This window comes from Ascaphus truei, chromosome 1 (genome assembly GCF_040206685.1).
Source record: "Ascaphus truei isolate aAscTru1 chromosome 1, aAscTru1.hap1, whole genome shotgun sequence".
NCBI classification, from domain to species: Eukaryota; Metazoa; Chordata; class Amphibia; order Anura; family Ascaphidae; genus Ascaphus; species Ascaphus truei.
Window position 1 is genome coordinate 119,422,754 of NC_134483.1, and position 24,651 is coordinate 119,447,404.

A 24,651-nucleotide genomic window follows, 5' to 3' on the forward strand; every position below is an offset into this window, starting at 1 on the left:
GACCACTTATTAAATATGGCCCATAATGCATTGTTATTAATATTTAGGACAAAAAAAAAATATATATATATATATATATATATATATATATATATATATATATATATATATATATATATATATATATATATATATAAAAATCTTTTAGTAACATGCTTGTTTAAGGGTATTGTTTCAACCAGTGTACTGCATCTGTAAGGATTGCTTACTCTTGTCCTCTGGCTACTTCACATTATCAGATACCTAACCCTCATTGGTTTCTTGCAGGGCTAAGCATGAGGTTTCTGGAGACACTGAGGTATTTCAGGGCACCTCCCTTGGCAAAACGCCGGATGGGTAAGTGTAAGCAATGTGTGTTTTTTTTAAATATTTTAACAAGTTAAACATACATTGCAGTCCCACGTAGAAACATGGGGGCAATAAAGTAATGGCACGTCGCTTCTAGTCAGTATGCTGTGACACAGATTGTCCATGCATGAGAGATCAGCTCCATTCACTTGAATGGGACAAAATTCTTCATAGCCCGAAATGTTGCTGTGTGTTATTCTGTATCCTGATGCTCCATTATTTGGATAGAAGCAAGTATGAGAGGTTTTTTGTTTTTGCAAAATGGACCGTCTTCTTTTATTTATTTTTTGTTGTTGTTGGAGTGGCGGTGTTACCTCGATTTTTTTATTCAATACTATGGTCCATATATACTAAGAAGTGCTTACTCCAGAACACACGATCCATGCTGGAAGGTGCCATATTTCTTGCCCCATGTCCCATTGTACCGATATTTCACCATCTCCCAAAGATCCATAAATCGCTGGAGAACCCTCCGGGTCGTCCCATCGTCTCCAGCATTGGATCTTTGGGAGATGGTCTCTCTCGGTACGTGGATGCGTTCTTACAGCCTATGGAAAAATTGTTGCCTTCAATATCAGGGATACAGCGGACCTGATCAAGGCCTTGAAGGAAATACAATGGTCTAAGTCTTACCGTTGGGTGACAATGGATGCCTCATCATTATATAGTATTATCGACCATGACCAGGGAATGACTGCTCTCCAATATTATTTACATCAATCAGATCTGTCTGGTGGATTCTATTATGTTTTTGTTGACTCACAATTATTTTATGTTTGACACACACTTTTTTCTTCAATCACGGGGTACTGCAATGGGGACGTCTTTTGCCCCATCATATGCAAATTTATTTATGGTTTTTTGGGAGAGCACTCACATTTATGGTAGTAAAAATTTATTTCGTAATCACATAATCTTTTTTAAAAGATATATCGATGACCTCATCCTTATTTGGGATGGGGATAGTGATACATTGGGTACATTCATCGATATATTGAATAACAACAATTTTTAATTTAAATTTCACTTTTGAAAGTCATGCAACTAATATTAATTATTTAGATATACATTTGTATATTGATCTATCCTGTACCATCCAGCAGTCATCCCAGGCCCCTAATTAAGGGGATACCGAAGGGTCAATTCCTTAGGTTAAGGAGACTTTGTTCTTCAGATGAGACATACATTCATCACTCTAAAAATCTTATGCAGAGATTTAAAGATAGGGGTTAGGATGATCTAACCGTAAGAAATGCTTTTGAACATGCTGTGCAGTTGGATAGAGAGAGTCTTATCTCAACCTGTGGAGATAAATCTAAGAAAAGATTGAAAAATAGTGGTTCTAATGATGAATCCACAACACCTTTTTTCATAACGAAATTCAGTAACCAGGCCCAACAAGTTAAGAACATCATTAACAAACATTGGGGGGTCTTAAGTTTAGATTGTGACCTTCTTCCATTTATTGAGAAGGGTCCTAGAATGGTTTTCAGAAAAGCCAAAACTTTGGCTGACCATCTACCCCCCAGTCTCTTCTATTCAGCAAATACAGCAGTATCCCTAAATAAAACAAAAGGTTTCTTTAGATGTGGTACTTGCAAGATTTGCAGGTACGCTTATCCGGTTAAAAATCTTACGGTAAAGAAAATGAAAAATCCCTATGTAATTAGATCTTTCATTAACGGCAATACACAGTTTGTAGTGTACTACATATGGTGTAAATGTACTAAGGGATATGTAGGGAGAACAATAAGACCATTGAAACAGCGAATGATGGAACCATGTGAGGTTTATTAGAAATAAAGATTTAAACCATCCAGTTTCAAGACACTTTGTGGAATGTCCCCAGGGTGGTCTAGCGTACTTCAGATTCATGGCAATTGAGCACATTGAGATTCCAAAACGTGGAGGAGATAGACTAAATAGTTTGAATAAAAGAGAGATGTTTTGGGTGTTTTCCTTGGATACTCTGGCCCCAATCGGCATAAATGTTGATTGGGAATTGCAGCATTTTCTGCACTAAATATGTATTTTTATCACATATGACTTAATTCATTCCCCCCCTCCCTTCCCCCCCTCCCCCCCTCCCTTCCCCCCCTCCCCCCCTCCCCTTCTCAGGGTTCCTCCATTTATCCCGGTCATATGTAAATGGGAGATCATCATTATGATCTCATACAAGAGTTGTTTAGAGTTCAGTGATGCAATCCTCTTGAGATAGGGACTCAAATTTATTTTAATAAATACATTAATAAACATAATACAAATAATAATGTTTAGGGATGTCCATCGTGCATTGGTCTAAAACTTCCTTTGACATGTCTCCACAAGATATACAATGGTCCATTTAATTAATGATTTATGATCATGATGATGTGTTTTTTACGTTCTCTTTTTTGTTTTTCTTTTCTTTCTTAGTCATTATATGGTTCAAATATTGTGAGGATTTATACTACAGTAATTGCTTTTTTTATTTTAAATCACTACAAGTTCGATAGTGTTTTAGCAATGGTCAATATTTCATATGGGGCAGTGCTTTTGATTTTTCTATGTGTTGTTTTATATGTATATATATGTGTGGGATATTTGCACTGCCCCAATTAGGTTATATGTCTCTTTCTAGGTGCCCAGTTCTTTCCTTCCTCGTGTCATTTTTTTCAGTCTTTTTTTAGCTGATATCCAGCTTTAACAACGCTTTGTGAGATAAGAGGTATGATGGCTCCCATTGGTTGAGGGGCCGATACGTCACCAGAAAGGGAGTGTTCTTTTTGCCTCCCTACATCATGTTACTTTGCATGGTGTTTATCAGCTGGCTATTAGTTTAATTATATTAGTTCTCCGTGAGAGAAGGGGCGTGATGATTCCTATTGGATGAAAACGCCGATACGTCACGAGTGAAGGGAGGAATTATGGGTATTTATGTGATCGATCGGTTTTGTATACCGTACTCTTTGATAAAGCATGTGTGACCACGCGAAACGCGTAAGAGTGTTCTCTTACTGTTTTTAATGTGCCTTTAATACATTTTCGTGCCTAGACTTTTAGACTTTTGCAGTACTGGTCATAATTTTCTCCAAGGCAGCTGCACCGCCGCTCACGATCTCAGCATATCGAATAAGACCTTTGTTGTGTCAACCCTTTTTAACTATGTTTCATCGTTTGGGATGTTTTCTTGGCTTTAAACATGTGCAACAGCCTTGTTGTTGTCTGCAGTTTTATCTCTCCATGACATAGAACATAACATTTAAAGAAAGAATACCAGCGCAAAAAACATTTTCCGATATAGAAAATATTTATATTAAATGTAGGATAAGAAAGCACAAATAAGTGCTGGGGAAAAAACACTTGAAATACTTAAACAAGAATAAAATTAGAACGATACAGAGTTAGCAGAGGCTGCTTGTGCGTTGTAAGTGTAGCCGTTGAAAAAGGCAACATAAGTAGCAGTCCTGTGGTTAAGGCAACGCTGACAGGGAAAGCACCCGCTCTCCGCTCGTCCGTGCAGGCAGTTCACGTCTCAGCAGTGGGTGATGTAGATCAGCTGATCCACGCCACGTCCGGCTCCACTCGTTACCGGATAGGGAAAGCACCCGCTCCCGGTTAACCACTCTCGGCTTGTACCGGCCAGGGAAAGCACCCGGGTAACGAGTGGAGTGGATCAGCTGATTTACATCAGCACTTACAACACACAAGGAGCCTCTGGTAACTCTGTATCGTTCTAATTATATTCTTGTTTAAGTATTTCAAGTGTTTTGTCACAGCACTTATTTGTGCTTTCTTATCCTACATTTAATATAAATATCTTCTATATTGGAACATGTTTTTTTGCGCTGGTATTCTTTCTTTAAATGTGTCCTTCAGATGTTTTTGAGCCATCTCCTTTACCTGCTGCATTTTTTATGATCCTAGTTACACACTTTTTTCTAACATAGCCAATCACTCAGTGCACCTGGCTGTGCTAGTCAAACACAGTCAGAGGAACCATTAAAACAAATTGTGGCGATTTGCTGCTGTCTGTTATAACTTATTAATTTTCAAGTCTCTGCAGCATAGTTTCAATGACAGTAAATACTTTAGCGAGACCACATCAGGTAATGATTCATTGGGCTGTACGGTCTGTCCAGAGTTGTGCAAATCAAGATGTATTTATAGTTACTGATTCTGAATGACCGGCTAATTAAGTCACCTTTAATATATGGTTTCAAGAAAAATTGTCACTCTTCAGGTATCTATCTTCAAGAGCAAATTCTGTAATACTGTACTTGTTTTCATTTTGCATTAGCTAGTTTGAGACCCTCATACAAATGCGAAAAGGCCTCTTTCTCTAATGGCTTTGTAAGATTTTTTTTTTTTGAAGGAACAATAAATATACATATTAAGTGAATAGCTGTTTGTTGTAGTTGTTGGTAATCATTGAAAGTATATGTTCATTTAGCGCACCCCCTTTTACAGCTAAATTAGTCCTTTAAAGGACTGCTTTTATTTAAAAGCTTTTTATATATCTTCATCCCTTGATCATACAGTTCCCTATGGGTTATTTCCTCTGTAACAATGGGTAGAATCACATAAGATGAATAGCCTGTTTTCAACATCGCTCTTGTATGGGAATGAAGTGTAGTTAGGGAGTAAAACAATTAACATGGATGCATTGTAATGATATACGTTTTGTATTTTGTTGTGTTCCCAAAGACAGGGCCTCTCCACATACAAGGAGCTGTGCTCATTGGCCAGTGACCTAAGCCAACCAGATCTCGTGTATAAGTTTATGAACTTGGCTAATCACCATGCTATGTGGAACTCTCGAAAGGTAATTCTCTTAGTGTGTGTGTGTGTGTGTGTGTCTGTGTGTGTATCTCTCTCTCTACATATACAGTATGGGTGTATTGATTTGGGATGTCAGTATTTGATCTTTTCTAGCAGCTAAGAAATTAATTGTAAAAAGTGCACTTGCATCAGAATAGTCGGTAGTCAAATCATACTGACAATTTAAATGTCCACGTGCTACGTCTCTTCTATTGAAAATCGCCTTTTAAACGCAGCTTTTTAACCTCAATGCAGTGACTAATTTAAAGCTGCAGTTCAGTCTTTTTTTTTTTTTTTTTTTTAATTTATTTTTTTACTTCAATAGTTTTATGTGTGCAATCTCTAATTACCTAAAGAACTGTATAGCTGCCGGTCAATTCGTTCTCCATGTATTGATAGGTCGAAATTTGGTGACATAATTAGTGAAGGGATCTGTTTATATTCTGCTTGTCTGTCAGTGGAAGCTCATGAATATTCATGAGCAATTCTGCACTGACATGTGCTAGAGGGAGGGCAGGGCTGACAAAGCGGTGTGCCAGTGCTTGTGACAGGACATGAAGGGGCAGTGCCTTAGCAAATGGCTGTTAAAATAGAATACAAGAAAATTGGTCTTTCAAAGTTGTTTTTTTAAAAACAGAAAATGCTAAAAGTATTTTTTCTTACTACAGAACTGATTTATTAAAAAACCCCACACATGCAGGATATTGACTGAACTGCAGCTTTAAGCCGTATTTGCTAAGTTGTGATACTGGCGATTTCAAGTCCGTAGCAGTTTTACCGGGATCAAGATGCAATCGGCACTATCGCAGCTTAATGAATAAGGCCCACCGCTTTTCTTTTTAAATATATAGGACTCCAGAGATACCTGCTGCATTTCGTTTTGTTCTGTGGGGATAGGACAAAAAGGCTGCTGTAGAAGATAATGCTATAAAGTAAATGTGTATAATGTTTATTTATTGATATATATCTATCTCAGTGGTTCTATTGAAAGACTGCACTATTACAATATACTGTAGGGGAATTGTGTATTTCGCGGACAGGGGACTACAAATAGAACACAATTTGCCAAGAACCAGGAGGACCTATGTGGTCCATCAAGTTTCCAGCAGTAGTAGGCATAGAACAGGTCCAGGGAGGATTCCACCCTTTGTGCTCCAGTTATTAGGATTTGTTTGTAAGCTCAAGGTACGCAGGTTACATTGATGTGTATCCAGCTGCCAGTCATTTATGGATTTGCATATTTGTAATACAGGCATACCCCGCATTAACGTACGCAATGGGACCGGAGCATGTATGTAAAGCGAAAATGTACTTAAAGTGAAGCACTGCCTTTTCCCCCACTTATCGATGCATGTACTGTACTGCAATCATCATATACGTGCATAAGTGATGTAAATAACGCATTTGTAACAGGCTCTATAGTCTCCCCGCTTGCGCACAGCTTCGGTACAGGTAGGGAGACGGTATTGCTGTTCAGGACGTGCTGACAGGCGCATGCGTGAGCTGCCGTTTGCCTATTGGGCGATATGTACTTACTCGCGAGTGTACTTAAAGTGAGTGTACTTAAAGCGGGTTATGCCTGTACTCTTTTTGAACACCCTAATATTATGCACAGATAAAACATCCAGTGGTAATACGCTTGCAAAGGTTAATTGTGCCTCCTATTGATTGTTTTACTGTATAGGTGCTACCTTTTTAATGTGGTCTCTTGTGTTTTTTTGTGAATTGTTGTCCACAAAAGTTACCATTCATAATTGTATACACCTCTATCAGACCTTCCCCCCTCCGCTGTTTGCTTTCTAGAGTCAAGTCCTCAATTATACATCAAGTAAAAAAGAGGATAGAGAGGGGAGTCCTTGTCTGGAGTGTGTACACTTCTTTCTTAATCTATTTTGTCAAAGGCTTTCTATGTGTTTTGTCCATGCCCACATTATATAAGAGGAATTCTCATTTGATGCATTTTGTATGTGCATATAAAAGGCACGTTCTATAGTGCCGATCGCGTGCTGCGCCGTGCGTGCGCGGAATTTCAATTGGCTGACGTTAGTCAGCCTTTCTATAGAAATGCCGCGTGCACGGCAGGGAGAGGGGAGCCGACAGACAGCGGCAAAGATGAAGAAATTCATCTTTTCGCGCCGATACCTGCGCTCAAGTGTGTGTGTGTGTGTGTGTGTGTGTGTGTGTGTGTGTGTGTGTGTGTGTGTGTGTGTGTGTGTGTGTGTGTGTGTGTGTGTGTGTGTGTGTGTGTGTGTGTGTGTGTCAAGGATTGTAAAAAAAAAAATGTAAACTTTTATTTTTTTTTTTTTTTTTTAAATCTATCTAGGACTTACTTTCACTCACACAACCCATGCACACACATATACTCACATATACAAACACATACACACACATATATACTAACCTGCAGCTCCCGGCTCTATATACATGAAAAGCATGCGGCACGTGCACGCGCGTTCGCATAGGAACGCACGTCCGCATGCTGTATAGAACAGCCCTAAGAGTAGGAGTCAAACAGACTCAGCTGTGGTGTATTTTATTTGTGGACTTAATTGTATTGAAATAGTACAGTTCACATAGAGTTTTTCAGTCCCAAAGCTCTTTCCCAGTGAACTTTCAATCAAATGTTTGGTACTCAGGCAAAGGAAGTTAAAGTGACCTCCTCAGGGTCACAGGATGCTGACCGAGAAGTAGGTGAGCCCAATTTGGATCCGGAAGGCAGTGTCATTAACAGTACACTACTCCTCTTTCCTCCCCCACCCCCCACTCGCTCTCCCGCCCCCCACTCCCTCCCCCCCACCCTCATGCAGAAATATCTGTATTTTAAATATGGGGTTTGTGGAGCCTTCGGCATTCTATTTAATTAATAATGCATATTATTTAGAATCTGCTGGACTTCTTTTTTTTATTTTTCATACCGTTTTCAGAATTATACTAAATTGCGACACGTATTGCTAGTTCGTATAGGCTTACTACACTTTTGTGTTTTAAGCTGTCAAGATACTGTAGCTTTGACACTTACAGGGATGTCCATCAGTTTAGCTGATAGACTGACCATGTAAAGATGATTATTTATTTTTTTATGTAACTTTCATTCTCCTATTTTAGGGAGCTGCGTTTGGTTTCAATGTGATTGCCACCAGGGCTGGGGAGCAGCTAGTTCCTTTTTTGCCCCAGCTGGTTCCACGTCTATATCGCTATCAGTTTGACCCCAACACTGGAATTCGTTTGGCTATGACCAGCATTTGGAATGCTCTGGTCACTGACAAGACTACAGTAAGTCCCCCGTGTACCATGGACCAGAATGACTGAGATGTGGGTGCCAAGCTAACTTCAGATTTACTTCATCTACATATGTGAGGACTTCTCTTCCATCGAATGTCCTGATGCAAAACCGGCGCTGGAAGCATTTAGATATGGGTATATCTTGGCAAATGTAGGCCCAAAAACCTATGTGTAAAATGTGTACCAACACATATCCCAAGTAGTACACGGTGCTTCCATTAAGGGATATGCTAAATAGCATGTTTAAATAGGAAAATTTACATTTCTTTCCCCCTCCCCAAAGCAAGAAACTTCTGTACCACGTCACCATTCTGTGTATGTGTACAGATGTAGCGGGATTCATTGTCCCCTCTGCCGTGTTATGTTGGCATATTCTGCACCATCACTGCCACAGAATCCTATGGAGACTCTGTGACATTCTGCATGACAATGGCATATGTTGCACTATCTGAGGCGACAATGTCACGCGCTACATCTGTGTAATAAGCAGTAAAGAATCATTTGTTGAACTGGCTAAGTGGGACTGTGCCTATAACCTTTCATTGCTTTGCAAAGTGTTGCTTGTTCTTCTAGCAGCCCGTGGGTTTAGTATCCAGAAACATCTAGCCACCTACAGACCCTAGCAAGCTCCGTCACGCAAACTGGAATCTCCCACTTTAAAGGCCAGTTTACGTGTACCCTAACGACAGGGCTGCTCTTCCCTTCAGTTTTAGATACGTTGCATGAACTTAGCATGGTTGTGAAGCTCCCAGTGTCACAGATGAGTGAGATTAAGTGTAGGGGTTTTGGAGCCCCCCAAAAAAGAAAAAATATGAAATGTCCGTAGAAATATTGGGACTTGTAATAAGTTTCTCTGAAGTCTGTTGGACCACTGATGTTAAAAAAAGGATGTCAGACATGACAGGGCAGCTGAGCAGTATATTTGTTCATTGTCAATCTCTGCTTATCACCAGGTGGATAAATACTTGACTGAGATTCTTCAAGACTTAATAAATAACTTGACGAGCAATATGTGGCGGATCCGTGAATCGAGGTACATACAATGTGATGCGTATCAAACTCACAATGTGGCAAAAGGCTGATGGGTTTCCCCCCCCCCCAGCCTTCTGCGAACAAGTAGTGACCGTAAAAAAAATAAAATGGATGCAATTTATTTTATTTTAATTTAAAGCAGCTGTTCACCTCCATATACCCCTCTCCCGCTATATTTTACTATAATCGAAAGCAGGAGGTGACAAGGGGGAGTGTGTTATTTTCAGCTCTGTTGACCTCCTGGGTCACAAAATACTTCTCGATAAAGGTAGCACCGGTACTTGCTGTTTTTTTTTTTATTCCTCCAGCGTCACGCAGGCCAATAAGACGCCACAACAAACGGCATTGCGGCTTCCTATAGGCCTTGCATGGTGCTGGAGATTTCAAACGCCATTTTGCTTCACCTGGTGGGGACTGGCACACAATACTTTTACCGGTATGCAGTATATATAATGGGAACTAGGTTGGTCCCGGGAGCTGAATAAAGCGGGCTACAATTCCGGGGACCCTCAACTGCAGTTTGCAAAGAGCTGGTTAGCAAGGCTCAGATTGTAATGTTAATGGCTGCAAACATGGAGCTGTAGAGCGCATCATGGGGGGGGGATCTGAACCAAGAGAAACAATTTGCTCCCAAAATAAAAATTGCGCAAATGTTTTCATCTACCCTGAAATCAACAGAAGCAGATGATCTGAAGGCCACTTGCACACCCTTCGAAGGCCGGATTTGGCTCGGGGGCTGCACGTTGGAGAGCCATGCTGTGTGTTTTTTACCTGAGTAACTGCACCCAGCAGGCCTTTTTCTATTCTTTGTGCAGCCGGTAGATAGGTAGGAAATGGTTAAAATGTTACATGCATTAAATCTAATTGGTTGCACGTTTTTCATGCAGCTGTTTAGCGCTTAGTGACTTGCTGCGTGGTCGCCAGTTGGAGGGTGTTGTTGATAAACTTCCTGAAATATGGGAGACGCTCTTCAGAGTCCAGGATGATATTAAGGTAAGAGAAGTCTGTGAGCGCGTGTAAATGTGCCCGTGAATGAAGTGGCTTCCATTTCTGTGGATGTACAGTAGATCATGGCCGTCAAACTCACGTGGCACAAGTTGTCGCCATGAGACCCCCGCGCACCGATAGGAGTCCCGTGCCCGGTAACAGCGGGGGCCTGGGACGCTGTGTGTGTATTGTGGGGCATGGGGGGTATTGTGTGTGTGTGTGTGTATTGTGGGGCAGGGGGGTATTGTGTATGTGTGTGTGTGTGTGGGTTCTTTGTTTTGTGGGGCGGGGGGGTATTGTGTGTGTGTGTGTGTGTATTGTGGGCGAGCGGGGGTATTTTATGTGTGTGTGTGTGTATTGTGAGGAGGAGTGGTAGTGTGTGCGTGTGATGTGGGGATGAGGGGTAGTTTGTGTGTGTGTGTGTGTGTGTGTGTATTGTGGGGAGGAGTGGTAGTGTGTGCGTGTGATGTGGGGATGAGGGGTAGTTTGTGTGTGTGTATGTATTGTGGGGGTGCGGAGTAGTGCGAGTGTGTGTGTGGTGGGGAGAGAGCAAGAGTGAGTGAGAGAGGGGGGGGAAAGAGTGATTGAGGAGAGATGGGGGGGGGGGAGAGATACCAGCGATGTTTACATATTTTTAATAAGGAAAAAGTGTATGTGTAGGTTATAGTGACGTTTTTTCTATTAAAACAATACATTTCTGGTGCGGCCCGAGTCTTGCAGTTGGAATGAGAATCGGCCCCCAAGCTCTTCTGAGTTTGATGGGCCTGTCTGTAATAAGGATGACAAGGTTGTAATTCAATATTAAGCTGAATTTATGCTTAAAATGTTTACAAGTGTTATTCTCCATCAGTGGATCCTAATATGGTTGTATAATATAATGTTAGTAAATGGGCAGGTTTATGATGGGAAGCCTAACACACTGCATTTCCAAATGTTTGTGCCCATTAATGAAGACCCATACCCTTCTGTTATAATTATTATAATTATACAATGTTAGTTGAGGAAGTCTTTCCAACATTATATGCACAATACTGTAGACACTTTGTGATTTGCTTGTGTCATGGACTTTGGGAGTATTTGTGTTTATCTTTGTTTACATGTTTATTGAGTGTCTAGCAGATTTTGGAAATATATGTTTGTGTGTCACAGTGCTTCAAAATTACAGTAGAGTGCGTGGTACGGAGCACATAGGAATGTTACAGACACATCCCTGCCCCGTAGAGATTACAATCTATGCCTTTAGTGCCTGAAGCACAGGGAGATGAAGTTAGTTCCCCAAGATCACAAGGATGGGACCCTGGGAATTGAACCAGGCTCCTCTGATTCAAACTCAGTGTCATTGCACACACACACACACACACACACACACACACACACACACACACACACACACACACACACACACACACACACACACACACACACACACACACACACACACACACACACACACACACACACACACACACACACACACACCGTTAACAGGAAAGGGTGTAAGGGCATGAAACTTACAGTAAATATTTGCACTGAAAAAGTTGTTGGAAAATAATAAAGTGGGTTTATTTAGTCCATAGTGCTCCCTTTATTCTGTTCCAACAACTTTTGTCAGTGATTCATGCACTTACTGTACACGCCTTCCTGCATCTACCAGTGTACCTGGCACGGCAGCTAGCCCTCAATGGCTATATTTACATCTTCGTGTGTGTGTGTGTGTGTGTGTGTGTGTGTGTGTGTGTATATATTCACTAAATATTTAGCAAGCTCAAACCCAGATCCACAGCACAGTATTCTTTATTAAATTGTGCTACTGGAAAAGTGACATTGATGTGGTTGCAGGCTTGATATGTTTTGGCCAACAGATTGAACTAAATGACTCATACTTATGAGAAGAAAAAACATTTAGAAATTAACTCAATAATTTGTCATTTTGGATGTGTATGGGCCTTCTATATTTAACTGTTATTTATATGTTTGTATATATATATATATATATTATATAATATTTTGTGTGTAATTTCATTGCCTGCTTCTTGTCAGGAGTCGGTCCGGAAAGCTGCGGAACTAGCTCTGAAAAATTTAAGCAAGGTAAATGCATCCTGACATAGCATCCAAACGTCATATTTTCTTTAGCACTTGCTCACATAAACCTTTTATTTTTATTTTTTACTTTGTTTCCAGAGTGGTTGAAAATATTGTTGCTCTTCATTGTATCACCATTCTTCTTTATTTCTATTTCTTCACATGCATGTATATCTTTATTTATACAGTGCCACCCAGGTATATACTGTAGCGCCTTACAGCAGTTACATAACATTATAACACATAGTGGGAATAAGCGCTTCAAACATAAAACAATAGGAAAAGGAGTCCCTGCCCCGAAGAGCTTACGATCTAAATATATGTTTACACTTTGACAAGTGCTGTATACAGTAGATGGCTGGTGTTTTTATAAAAATAGGTACAGTAAAAGCTTTGTTATCCGGCAGGTGCATTACAATGCATTATAACATATAAACTAGTATTTTTATATGTACTTGCCAATCAAGTACTGTAGTAATACTACTATAATACTGTCGAAAACATCCGACTGCACTCGGAAATACTCTGAGCCATCTGGTGGTGCCGGATAGCTTCGGCATGGATGTTGGTTATTACTTTGAAGATTTGTACAGGGACATATCAGAAATTCCGGATACTAAAGCTTGTCCGTTGGTAAAATGCCGGCTTTTACTGTATAACATAGACAGTGTGTTCTCAGCCCCAACAAACCCCAGCCAGATCTGCATCTAGTGACAACCATGCAGCATGACCCCTTCACGCACATTAAGTGTTTTTCCTTATTTATTGGTTATCTATTTAATATCTTAACCGTAGAAGTGGCTTAATGATGAGAACGCTGCCAGTTGGTTGGAATCCGTGCCAACTCCTTGTGACCTTCAGCAAGTGACTTTATCTCGCTGTGCCTTGGATACGGAAAATGAGATTGTAAGCTCTAGAGCAGCGGTGCGCAAACTGGGGGGCACAAGATTATTCAGGGGGGGCGCGGGCGGTTGCAGAGGTCCCGCGCTCTTCCCCCGAGGCGTTTAAACTAAGGCCGGGGGATCGCGTGAGGCCTCTGCAACTACACTTACCCTTAGACAACGCGTCGCCATGGCAACGCAGCATCAAATGACACCGCATGGTCATGTGACGTCACGGTGGCATGAAGAAGAGGTAAGGGAGGGGGATGCGAGCAGGAAAGATTGCGCAGCGCTGCTCTAGAGTGCTGGCAAAAATCTATGTACAGTGCTATGTATACCGTCAACAACTATTAAAAATAAAAGTATACCCTGTATATATTTTTTACATCGTGCTATTTCTTATGCCTTGCATTCAGTGTTGCAGAGCTTTCATGGGGGTAGAGTTAATGCTAGTAATATCTATGGTAACATGTCAAATGTATGCTAATGAACCTTTGTACTTGTATCCATCTTTATCTCTGCAGGTGTGTATAAGGATGTGTGAACCCGCCAAAGGAGCATCGGGCCAAAGAACCATCGCGGTTATCCTGCCATGCCTCCTAGATAAAGGGATGATGAGCACAGTGAATGAGGTCCGGGCGCTTAGGTGTGTGCCACTTTTAACACTTTTAGTTCTTCTCATTGTTTTTAGCGATTAGCCTTGTTTCCAGTGCGTTCCTACAGAGATCAACTCAAAATATTAAACTTATCTTGCACACATAATTGACCCTGTAAAAGGATCATGAACCAAGGTGTTGATGTACTTAGATTGAATTTTTTCATTACATCGCAGGAAGTGACATCATTAGAACTGTGTGACAGATTAGTAACCTTCATTAGGGTTGTTTTTTGAGGCCTGTTCTAAAAGACACTGGGTTTGCAGTGGGATAACCATGGGGTGCGCAAACTTTAACAGCTGCGCGCCCCCCCCCTGCCTGCTGCTCCCGGTACTCGCACCCCCTTACCTCCGTTCCCAGCGTGTCATGGGGCGTCACGCCATGGCGACACGTCAGCAGCCGTCTGAATTTTGGTAAGTAATAGGTTGCAGAGGCCTCACACGATCCCCCAGCATTTAATTTAAATGCTGTGGGGAAGAGAGCGGGGCCTCTGCAACCACCCTGCCCCCCTACAAAAATCTCCCGCCCCCCAGTTTGCGCACCGCTGGGAAACCCCATTTCAAATCAATAGCGCTACTTCATCTGTTAATCATTTGTTTCCATCACTCATTTAGATTTAAAATCTTTTTCACGGCAAAGTCTTATTGTTCCTATCGAATTTTATATACGTCATTGCAGACACTGCATGCAAAAAAAGGGTGTGTGTGCCGAACACGTGCATTTTAAAGCTGCAGTTCAGTCTTTTTTTTTTTTAATTTATTTTTTTACTTCAATAGTTTCATGTGTGCAATCTCTAATTACCTAAAGAACTGTATAGCTGCAGGTCAATCCGTTCTCCATGTATTGATCGGCGAAATTTGGTGACATAATTAGAGCTGGCATATGTTTTTCTTCTGCTTCTGTCACTCAGTGGAAACTCATGAATATTCATGAGCACTCCTGCACTGACATGTGCTAGAGGGAGGGCAGGGCTGACAAAGGGGTGTGCCTGGGTTTGTGACAGGACATGAAGGGGCAGTGCCTTAGCAAATGGCTGTTAAAATAGAATATAAGAAAATTGGTCTTTCAAAGTTGTTTTTTTAAAAACAGAAAATGCTAAAAGTATTTTTTCTTACTACAGAACTGATTTATTAACAAAAACCACACATGCAGGATATTGCCTGAACTGCAGCTTTAAGTGAAACTTCTTTGTTTTTTGTCACAAATTATATTTGTGATGGTGATATTTTTTTTAACAATCAAAACACAATTTCAGTGACAAAATGCAAAGAAGTGTGACTTAGAATGCACGTGCTCTGCACACACCCCCCGTTTTAGCTATTTACACTTCTATACTTATACTAACTGGGAATTCCTCGTGTGTGTATCTGTGTGTGTGGTGTCTCTGCCTCACAAGTGTTGTGGGGCTGCTGCTGCTCCTGCGCATGCGCGCCGAGCCGGCAGGCGTCACTTCCGTCACGCTTTTCCGTTACAAGACAAGTGATTTTTCCTATCAAAACTTTGTAGGTGCCATCAAAGAAGTTTCACTTCAAAATATATTATCATACTGCAGGGGTGGCCAACTCCAGACCTCAGGGGGCACCAACATTCATTCATTCTGACTGAGCCACCTGTGCTGAAGCAGGAATATCACTAACACCTGAACTGTTGGTGGCCCCTGAGGGCTGGAGTTGTCCACCTCTGTCATACTGTATATGGATCTTTATCCCTTCTTGGTGCTGTGCGGGATCTTTGCCATTGTATTTAATCTGACTCCACTTGTTTTGCTACATGTCTGTCTTCCTATTCGGGAACACTACCACCCTCCCCTATCCTCCCTATCCTCCCTCCCCTATCCTCCCCTATCCTCCCCTCCCCCTCCTCCCCTCCCTATCCTCCCTTTCCAAGCTGCTTGCATTAAAAGTACAGACTTTTGTTATATTATTACAACAGCTGTTTTTCATTGCACACCACTGTAATAAAAAATAAAGGTTTCTCTACAACCATTTAATTTAGTAGCCATTCAATGCACTAATCATGCTGCCCAGGCCATTCACCGTTCTTCCTTTTATATTATTGTATAAGTTATGTACATAAGAAAACTGCCAATGGCAGCATTGAATTATGTGATATAAAAATTTGACAGCAATCCTATTGTTTCTTGTGTCACAGAATGTCTCGATACCATGACAAGTCACCTGATAATGTTCCAGCAAACACCCCTCAGCCCCCTTCACATATCTCCTCTCTTATGAGGTGTTATTTCATGCTATTTCATGTCTCTGAGCTGTGTGCTTTTTTACAAGCGTCCTCGATGTTTCTTCTATGCAGCATCAACACGCTAGTTAAAATCAGCAAGAACGCGGGGGAGTTGCTGAAGCCTCATGCCCCCAAACTTATCCCGGCTTTGTTGGAGTCTCTGAGTGTGCTGGAACCGCAGGTGCTCAACTATCTGAGTCTAAACGCTACAGATCAGGAGAAGGTAAGTTCATGTTTGATTGTACTAGACAAAGGCAGCACTCCTGCTTTGAGTTTTTTGGTGTGTTGTTTTATTTATTTTATATATATATATATATATATATACACACACACACACACACACACACACATATATATATATATATATATGTGTGTGTGTGTGTGTGTGTGTATATATATATATATATATATATATATATATATATATATATATATATATATATATATAAATATATATATATATATATATATATATATATATATATATATATATATATATATATAAATTATAGGTTTGAAGCAGGGGGTCTCTGAAGCTGAACCGTGTTCATTTCAGCTTTTTCAGGTTCCTGTAATGGCGGCTTTAAATGTCCCTTGTCACGCGGGCCAATAGGAGACCACGATGTCATCCCTTGCAAACTTCTATTGGCCGGCGTGACCGGAAGATTTACGCTTGCTGAGCTCCTACCGATTTATAGAGGTAAGTATCCTCTCGGGAAGCAACAGGGACCCAGGACCTGAAATAAGCACTGTTTAGCTCTGGAGACCCCTCCCTCTTCATACCTAGGAGGGGATATGTTTTTTGAAGAGCATATGCTTCTTTAAGTTCAGTCCTCGGGCAACCAGAAGACCAGGTCTTCAGGGACAATCAAATATATCAAAGGAAATGTATCTCTGTTGTTTGTGATACCTTTTTATAAAGAGAAAAACCGACTGAGGAGCTCAAAGGTAAACACCTAATGGCGTCTGCCAGTCATAACAATGGGAGATAAGGAGTCTCGGGGAGAGGTTATAGAGAGTATAACTGCTATTGTAGACAATTGTATCCATGTAACATGATGCAGAAAGACAGGATCAGCCTGGAGTAGCACTTTACTTATGATACAGCCATCCTCTGTAAGTCCGTAGCTCTCGCTCTCTCTCTCCTGATGTCAGTGTGTGCGCACACCGATGACGTCACTCCCCGGCGCTGGCCCGATCCGGAACATCAGAGAAATAGAAATGATCGATGCCGCTGCCTCTCAAAAACCTGGGTAAAAATAAAACTGAAGTTTATTCTAATCACATTAAAAATGAACACTCAGGACCAACAAAAATAGAGCAACCTCCTCCCACATGTTTCGGGCATGCACTGCCCTTTCTCAAGGAGGTTGCTCTCTTTTTGTTTGTCCTGAGTGTTCATTTTTAATGTGATTAGAATAAACTTCAGTTTTATTTTTACCTGGTGAGTCCCTGGTTTTTGAGAGGCAGCGGCATCGATCATTTCTATTTCTCTGATACCTTTTTATAGTCTAACAACATCTTTACATTGGCAAGCGAAACCACGTTCTATGTACAGTACAGCGATACGCACATTGTCAGCACTATCAATATTATTACTTATTCCTTACATGTGGTGTTACAGAGGTTTCCTCGAGAGGGAGTTAATAACTAGTAATATTTATTGGAAAATGTATAAAATTGTTAAAGCTTCAGCAGCGATCACCTGGCTGATGTAAACGTAAGGGGAGAGGGCTCCGCTACCATTTTGCTTACGGTCTGCCTGATCATGCCCTACACAACAAGCAGTATCGCCATGATGTTCCTGGAACGTCACTAGACACATTGGTATGCCGGGGCCGGTGACGTTTCAGGTACATCGTTAGGGCAGTGTAACGGTTAAATGATTCCTCTGGAAAGCTAACGCAATAACACATGAATGTACAATACAACCTGTTTTCTTTAGGGACTGGTTAAAGGAGCAGTCTTTGCAGCTATGCGTTAAAAAACAGTATTTCATATAGGATTGAAGCAGGGGGTCTCCGGAGCGAAACCGCGTTCATTTCCGCTGCTTCCCGGGATACTTGGCTCCGCATGGGGTGCCGATATCTCTCTTCAGTTTAAATGTGGGCCAATAGGAATCTGCAAGGGATGACATGAAGTCGCCATATTGTGAACCCAGTCACTGCTCCTACGAGTACCCCACACAGAGGTATCTCCGGAAGCAGAGGGCTTACAGAACTGAAATCAGCGTGGTTCAGCTCCGGAGACCCCCTGCTTCAAACATATTTTACAAAAGAAACATTTTTTTAAAAGCGTAGTAACGACAAGGTCTGCCCCTTTACGGCTTTAATCCCTTTTACATTTTGTCTGGTCAGTGACTGTTGGTGCATTTCTTTCTATTACTGGAAAGAAAGCGTTTAGAAAAGGAAACTGCGGGGAAATACAAATAATATGCAACAATTTGTCACCGTAATGAGACTACACAAAAAAAAGTAAATGTGTAGGTGCCATCAAAACTTTTCTTATATAAACAAGTTATAGTGAATAAAAGAAGGGACAAAAACCCTCCACCATATAGAGCACAGCAATGATAAAGAACATTTATGACCACTTATGTGGTCTCTGACAGGACCACAAACCTACTCCATAATCACACTGCGAACAGTGCTTGCACTGCAGCAAGGGATTCTGGGTAATGAATTGGAAATGAGTTGTGTTGACAGCGCATTTTAGAACAAAAAAAGATGCACCACCGGGGAGATTCACTAGCCTCCGTTATGGGATAACACACTGCAATCCCGCTTTGACTGGCATTCAAGTCAATAGCCGGTAACACGGGATCGCAGTGTGCTAACCCGGGATCGCAGTGTGCTAACCCATAGTGGAAGTTGGTGAATCTCCCCCCATGAGTGTTCAATTGCATGAAGTTCCTGGCTGCAGTGGAAACATTGTCTGATGCTGTCTGACCCAGGGGTAAGGCAGGTTTGGGGACCTGCCTGGAACGTGCATGTGCTCTTACTGAGGTTCATATGCTCATACTTGACTACATATATTATATGGCATGGGATTGTCTTTATTTTGTAGAGCGCAATAGACAGTGCAAGATTAAGTGCGGCAAAGTCCTCCCCAATGATGGAGACCATCAATATGGTAAGTAAGGTTCATTTTATTATAGCCAGATCAAATACCGTAAATCAGGATTGCAAGTATCATCAACATTTATTGAACATGATCACTGAAACCAGTTTGTCTTCTTTATAAATATATATATATATACATGTCTCATCCAAATATAAACCTCAATAGCTTGACACTTGATACATACATTTGCATAGCTAATTATTTAGAAGTTGCCATTGTATGATACCTGCACCATCTCTTACTTTTTCTTTTGTCCAGTGAAATAATTTTGTGTGACTGCTATTTAATTGCTCAATGGCTTAATATGGTGTTGTACTTGTACTGATTAATGTAACAGTTGCCGTTCCAAAACATCACAGATTTTGCAATGTTAAAACGTTATTTTAACGCCTCTGCTCCGCCACACCGGGGCTTATTCATGAAACTGCGATCATGGCGGCTATATCACATATACTGGCGGATATATATATATATATCTGTATCGCAGAGAAACTCCTATTGAAGTCAATGGGATTTGCTCCGATCAGCACGGGCGCAGTTAAATGAATAACCCCAAATGTAGATCTTTATAATCACTGTTGACTTTAGCGTAGCATTGCAGTAGAATTATTGGTCCTAAAGAAAGAGAAATTATTTTGCAGGGGACACCTTTTAATGGATCAAGACCGTTCCTTATACTGTAACTGCAAATTGCACAGTAGATTTTAGTTCCACAGAAGTCTCCTCTACAGATGTAAATCTTATTAATTGAACCGGAGTTTTTCATGACAACCTTCCACAAAGTCAATCTTTGAGTTGAAGTTCAATGATCGGAGGCCAATCTGGTAACAGTATGCTACGGCTAGGCAACCAAATGAGAGGCTTTTATCACCGTCTTATCTATGTCACATGAAGTTGTCTAGTGGGTGCCTTGTAACCAACGTAATCCTTACTGAAGCCCTCCTTTCCTATCTCTAGTGCATTCAGCACCTTGATGTGCCGGTTTTAGGAGAGCTGGTTCCAAGATTATGCGAGTTGATCAAAAGTGGACTTGGTCTGGGCACTAAGGTACATTGCAAAGTGAATTCACCAAGCTGGATTTTCCATTTTCCTTCCCACAGCTGCCGCATTGCATCTTCACAGCGGGCGCTATGTACACAGCTCTTATACAGGGAATATTGATAGCCTCACACTTTTGTGGAATAGATTTTTTATATACTACATGTAATACAATCATGAAGTAGCTCAGTATGGGTTTTAATTTCAAAGCCACATTTAACACTTTGACTAACTATTCACGTTGCCGGGGGAAGCCCAGATAACTGACTGCGGCATCCTCTGGCAGTGGTAAATCCCTCTGTGGGGGGAGGTTTCCCCCCGGTGGGGTGCGAGGGGGGAGGTTCTCACCACTGGCAACTGCAGCTTCTTGTGTACCAAGACCCGCTGCGTTTTGCTTTTCTTCACGTGGCTCTTTACAGCGCGAGTCTGGCTACATCTGTCGTTATTGGGAATCTTTGATTAGTTCCGTCCGTAACGATGTTTTTTCTTCTCTTAAAGGGTGGCTGCGCGAGCGTCATTGTATCTTTAACAACACAGTGTCCTCAGGATTTAATGCCTTATTCTGGTAGGTTGCTGCCTTGTTTTGTCAGTATAAGTGCCTCGTATGTTACCTATAAGGTTCAAGCGAGCTATCCTTCTTGCCATGAGAGCAAGCAGCTGGGACGCTCTTGGCTTTTATAGGCGTTGTTGGTAGACAGGAGAGGATGTTCTTCATGATGTACTGCTGTTCGTGGGCTCACTCGTTAGAGAGTTGCCAGTGTCCACTTCTCCTCATCCCGGGACGCACCGTTTGTATAGCAGATGGTTACACAGCAGTATCTTCAGTACACATGTGGTTCCCAGTCTTCTGACCAACGTGGTCCTGCATTGCGATGTCTCAAGAAAACAATGTCCATATTGTGCAGATTGCTGCTCTGAGGCCATGAGAAGTTAAGATTGGACCGGTAAATTGTAATCTCGGCCTCAGTAATGACAGTAATCACATTGAGACACTGTACATCTTGTGACATCACAATCTGTGTCTGTGTGACCGGCTGAGGGAATTATTTAGTATGCACCGACGTACCCAGTTGGGTCGTTTTCGGACGCAGTTCCCCATGGATCGGCCACTTCGGCTGAATAAGCTCTTTTAGGGTAACTAATGGCTGGTTTGAAGATGTTTTTGTCACTAAACGAATGCTAGTACAATAACATTGACCCATTTGTTTTCAAGTACAAGTAAAAGGGCGTCAAATTGCAGCATTTCTAGTGGTTTCCTATTTCATCCTTCAGAGCCGGGGAATGTTTTATTTGAAATATATTGTACTTGGAACCCTTTAAATATTATGTGTGACTTTGCAGAACCGCAAACCACTTATCCTGTATATTTTCCTGTGCCCATTTGTTTTACGCAGGTAAACTTATGAGTGCGTTATTGAATGGGCTCGGTGATCGCAACAGCGTTGTCCAGAAGTCTTACGCCTTTGCCTTGGGCCATTTAGTCCGGGTGAGTATTTTCCTCCGATATATTTTCATTCGTTTTTGATAAATAAAAATGAAATGGTCTAGTTCATAACGTCTCCTCCAATCCATCTTTTTATAGACAGCGAGGGATAACAGCACAGAAAAGCTACTGCAGAAGCTGAGTACATGGTACATGGAGAAGGAAGGTGAGTCCCGCTGTCATGCCCTCACTAATTCACTGTGGGGTGCGCAAACTTTAGGTGCTGCGCCCCCTTACCTGCTCTCCCGCCCCAAACCCCCCCCCCCCTGTGCTCGCGCCACCCTTACCTTTATGCCGGCGTCAAATGACGCCGCGGGGTCATGTGACATCACATCACCTGACCCCGTGGCGTAATTTAACACGCTGCGTTGCCATGTCATTTGGGAGTCTCGGCTTTTTCAGGAGACCCAGCTCCAAAACGTATGACTTCTAAAACTAACAGGGGCTCAGTAAGTGCTATAAATATACTTGGTTTTGGGAACAAAAAGCTTTTATGGCGCTTGGATATTTAATAATATATAAGTCGAATACTCCGTGAATTCAAACTGTCCTGTTGGATATCCTTTGGAGATCAGCTCTGCAGTTAGAAACTCCTTGGGGTTTACTGCGATGCCATCGTACATATAGGCGATTGGAGACAAGAAAATGGAGATGGTGCCATCAATGATTATCATTGCTGATTACAGATTTAGAGGAATAATGCCCTCATAAGGACCAAATGTGGGATCACAAAAATATTTAATTGAATCTCTGCATAAAAATCCGTATGAAACAGGTACATGTGACCATACAATTGATAAAATCATTAAAAACCAAATAAAAAACGTATTGGTTCGATGTTCTTCTTCTGTCGGTGTGTAAAATTGGAATTCTACGTACTAGAAGTAGCTAGGACATGCGCCAAGTACATGGAGGTCTGGTTGTATGCTGAATCCCCAGCGGGTCTGTCAGTAGTGTGGAGGACTCGCTGAATCAGCTGCTCAGCTCCGCTCTGCCTCTCCCGGGGCGCATCCCAGGCGGCCCCTTCGAATAACGTCAGTATTATCAATGCTGTGCACTCCTTCACCCCTGAGGAAGAGAGATTCGTGTCTTGAAACGCGTAGGGTTAAACTCGGAGCACTCTCAGGGATCCTACAGCTGTTAATACTGACGTCATTCGAATGGGATGCGCGCCTGGAGAGGCAGAGCGGAGCCGAGCAGCTGATTTTTGTGATCACACATTTGGTTTGGTTGGATTTCACTGAGTATTCAAATTATATATTAAGTATCCAGGTGCCATAAAAGTTTTTTGTTCCCCAAACTTTCTATATCTGGCTCCCCAAGAAAACCAGCAAGAGTTTTTAGGCAGCATATGGACTGAAGTCATTTGGTCAATTTCTATTGCATTTTGCATATATGTGCACATATTAATCATGAGCACTTTAATTAATACATTAGTATAACTAGCGCTTCTACACTAATCTTCACCGCACTATACATATACAGTTGTGTGAGGGAAAAAAGTACACCCTCGTTGAATTCTGGTTTTACATACAGTATCAGGACATAATAACAATCATCTGTTCCTTATCAGGTCTAAAAATGAGGTAAATACAACCTCAGATGAACAATAACACATGACATATTACACCATGTCATGATTTATTTACCAAAAACAAAGCCAAAATGGAGAAGCTATGTGTGAAAAACTAAGTACAGCCTTACTGCTTCCATAGGAATTAAGATGCTAAGTAGCAGACAGGTGCTGCTAATCAAATGCCCTTGATTAATTAATCATCAGCAAGTGTGACCACCTCTATAAAAGCCGAAGTTTTAGCAGTTTGCTGGTCTGGAGCATTCAGGTGTGTGTTAACACAATGCCAAGGAGGAAAGACATCAGCAATGATCTTAAAGAAACAATTGTTGCTGCCCATCAATCTGGGAAGGGTTATAAGGCCATTGCTAAACAATTTAAAGTCCATCATTCTACACTGAGAAAGATTATTCAAAAGTGGAAAACATTCAAGACAGTTGACAATCTTCCCAGGAGTGGACCCCCCAGCAAATTCACCCCAAGGTCAGACCGTGCAGTGCTCAGAGAAATTGCGCAAAAAAAAACAAGAGTTACATCTCAGACTCTACAGGCCTCAGTTAGCATGTTAAATGTTAAAGTTCATGACAGTACAATTAGAAAAAGAATGAACAAGTATGGTTTGTTTGGAAGGGTTGCCAGGAGAAAGCCTCTTCTCTCTAAAAAGAACATGGCAGCACGGCTTCGGTTTGCAAAGTTGCATCTGAACAAACCACAAGACTTCTGGAACAATGTCCTTTGGACAGACAAGACCAAAGTGGAGATGTTTGGCCATAATGCACATCGCCACGTTTGGTGAAAATCAAACACAGCATATCAGCACAAACACCTCATACCAACTGTCAATCACGGGGGTGGAGGGGTGATGATTTGGGCTTGTTTTGCAGCCACAGGACCTGGGAACCTTGCAGTCATTGAGTGGACCATGAACTCCTCTGTATACCAAAGTATTCTAGAGTCAAATGTGAGGCCATCTGTCCGACAGATAAAGCTTGGCCGAAATTGGGTCATGCAACAGGACAATGATCCCAAGCACACCAGCAAATCTACAACAGAATGGCTGAAAAAGAAAAGAATCAAGGTGTTGCAATGGCCCAGTCAAAGTCCAGACCTCAACCCGATTGAAATGCT

General features: G+C 41.5%; 1 protein-coding gene across 2 annotated transcripts in view; it reads left to right on the forward strand.

Moving 5' to 3' along the window:
* The window catches only part of ECPAS (Ecm29 proteasome adaptor and scaffold), a 98,619-nt gene that overhangs the window by 58,759 nt on the left and 15,209 nt on the right, over positions 1-24,651 (forward strand). For both annotated transcript variants that reach the window (XM_075594121.1, XM_075594127.1), the window contains exons 28-40: positions 268-336; positions 5,035-5,152; positions 8,254-8,421; positions 9,384-9,463; positions 10,350-10,455; positions 12,490-12,537; positions 13,937-14,058; positions 16,379-16,529; positions 19,373-19,438; positions 20,387-20,476; positions 20,966-21,032; positions 21,862-21,953; positions 22,050-22,116. In XM_075594121.1, the coding sequence (XP_075450236.1) occupies positions 268-336; positions 5,035-5,152; positions 8,254-8,421; positions 9,384-9,463; positions 10,350-10,455; positions 12,490-12,537; positions 13,937-14,058; positions 16,379-16,529; positions 19,373-19,438; positions 20,387-20,476; positions 20,966-21,032; positions 21,862-21,953; positions 22,050-22,116 (1,244 nt within the window). The remainder of the gene's footprint in view (positions 1-267; positions 337-5,034; positions 5,153-8,253; positions 8,422-9,383; positions 9,464-10,349; positions 10,456-12,489; positions 12,538-13,936; positions 14,059-16,378; positions 16,530-19,372; positions 19,439-20,386; positions 20,477-20,965; positions 21,033-21,861; positions 21,954-22,049; positions 22,117-24,651) is intronic.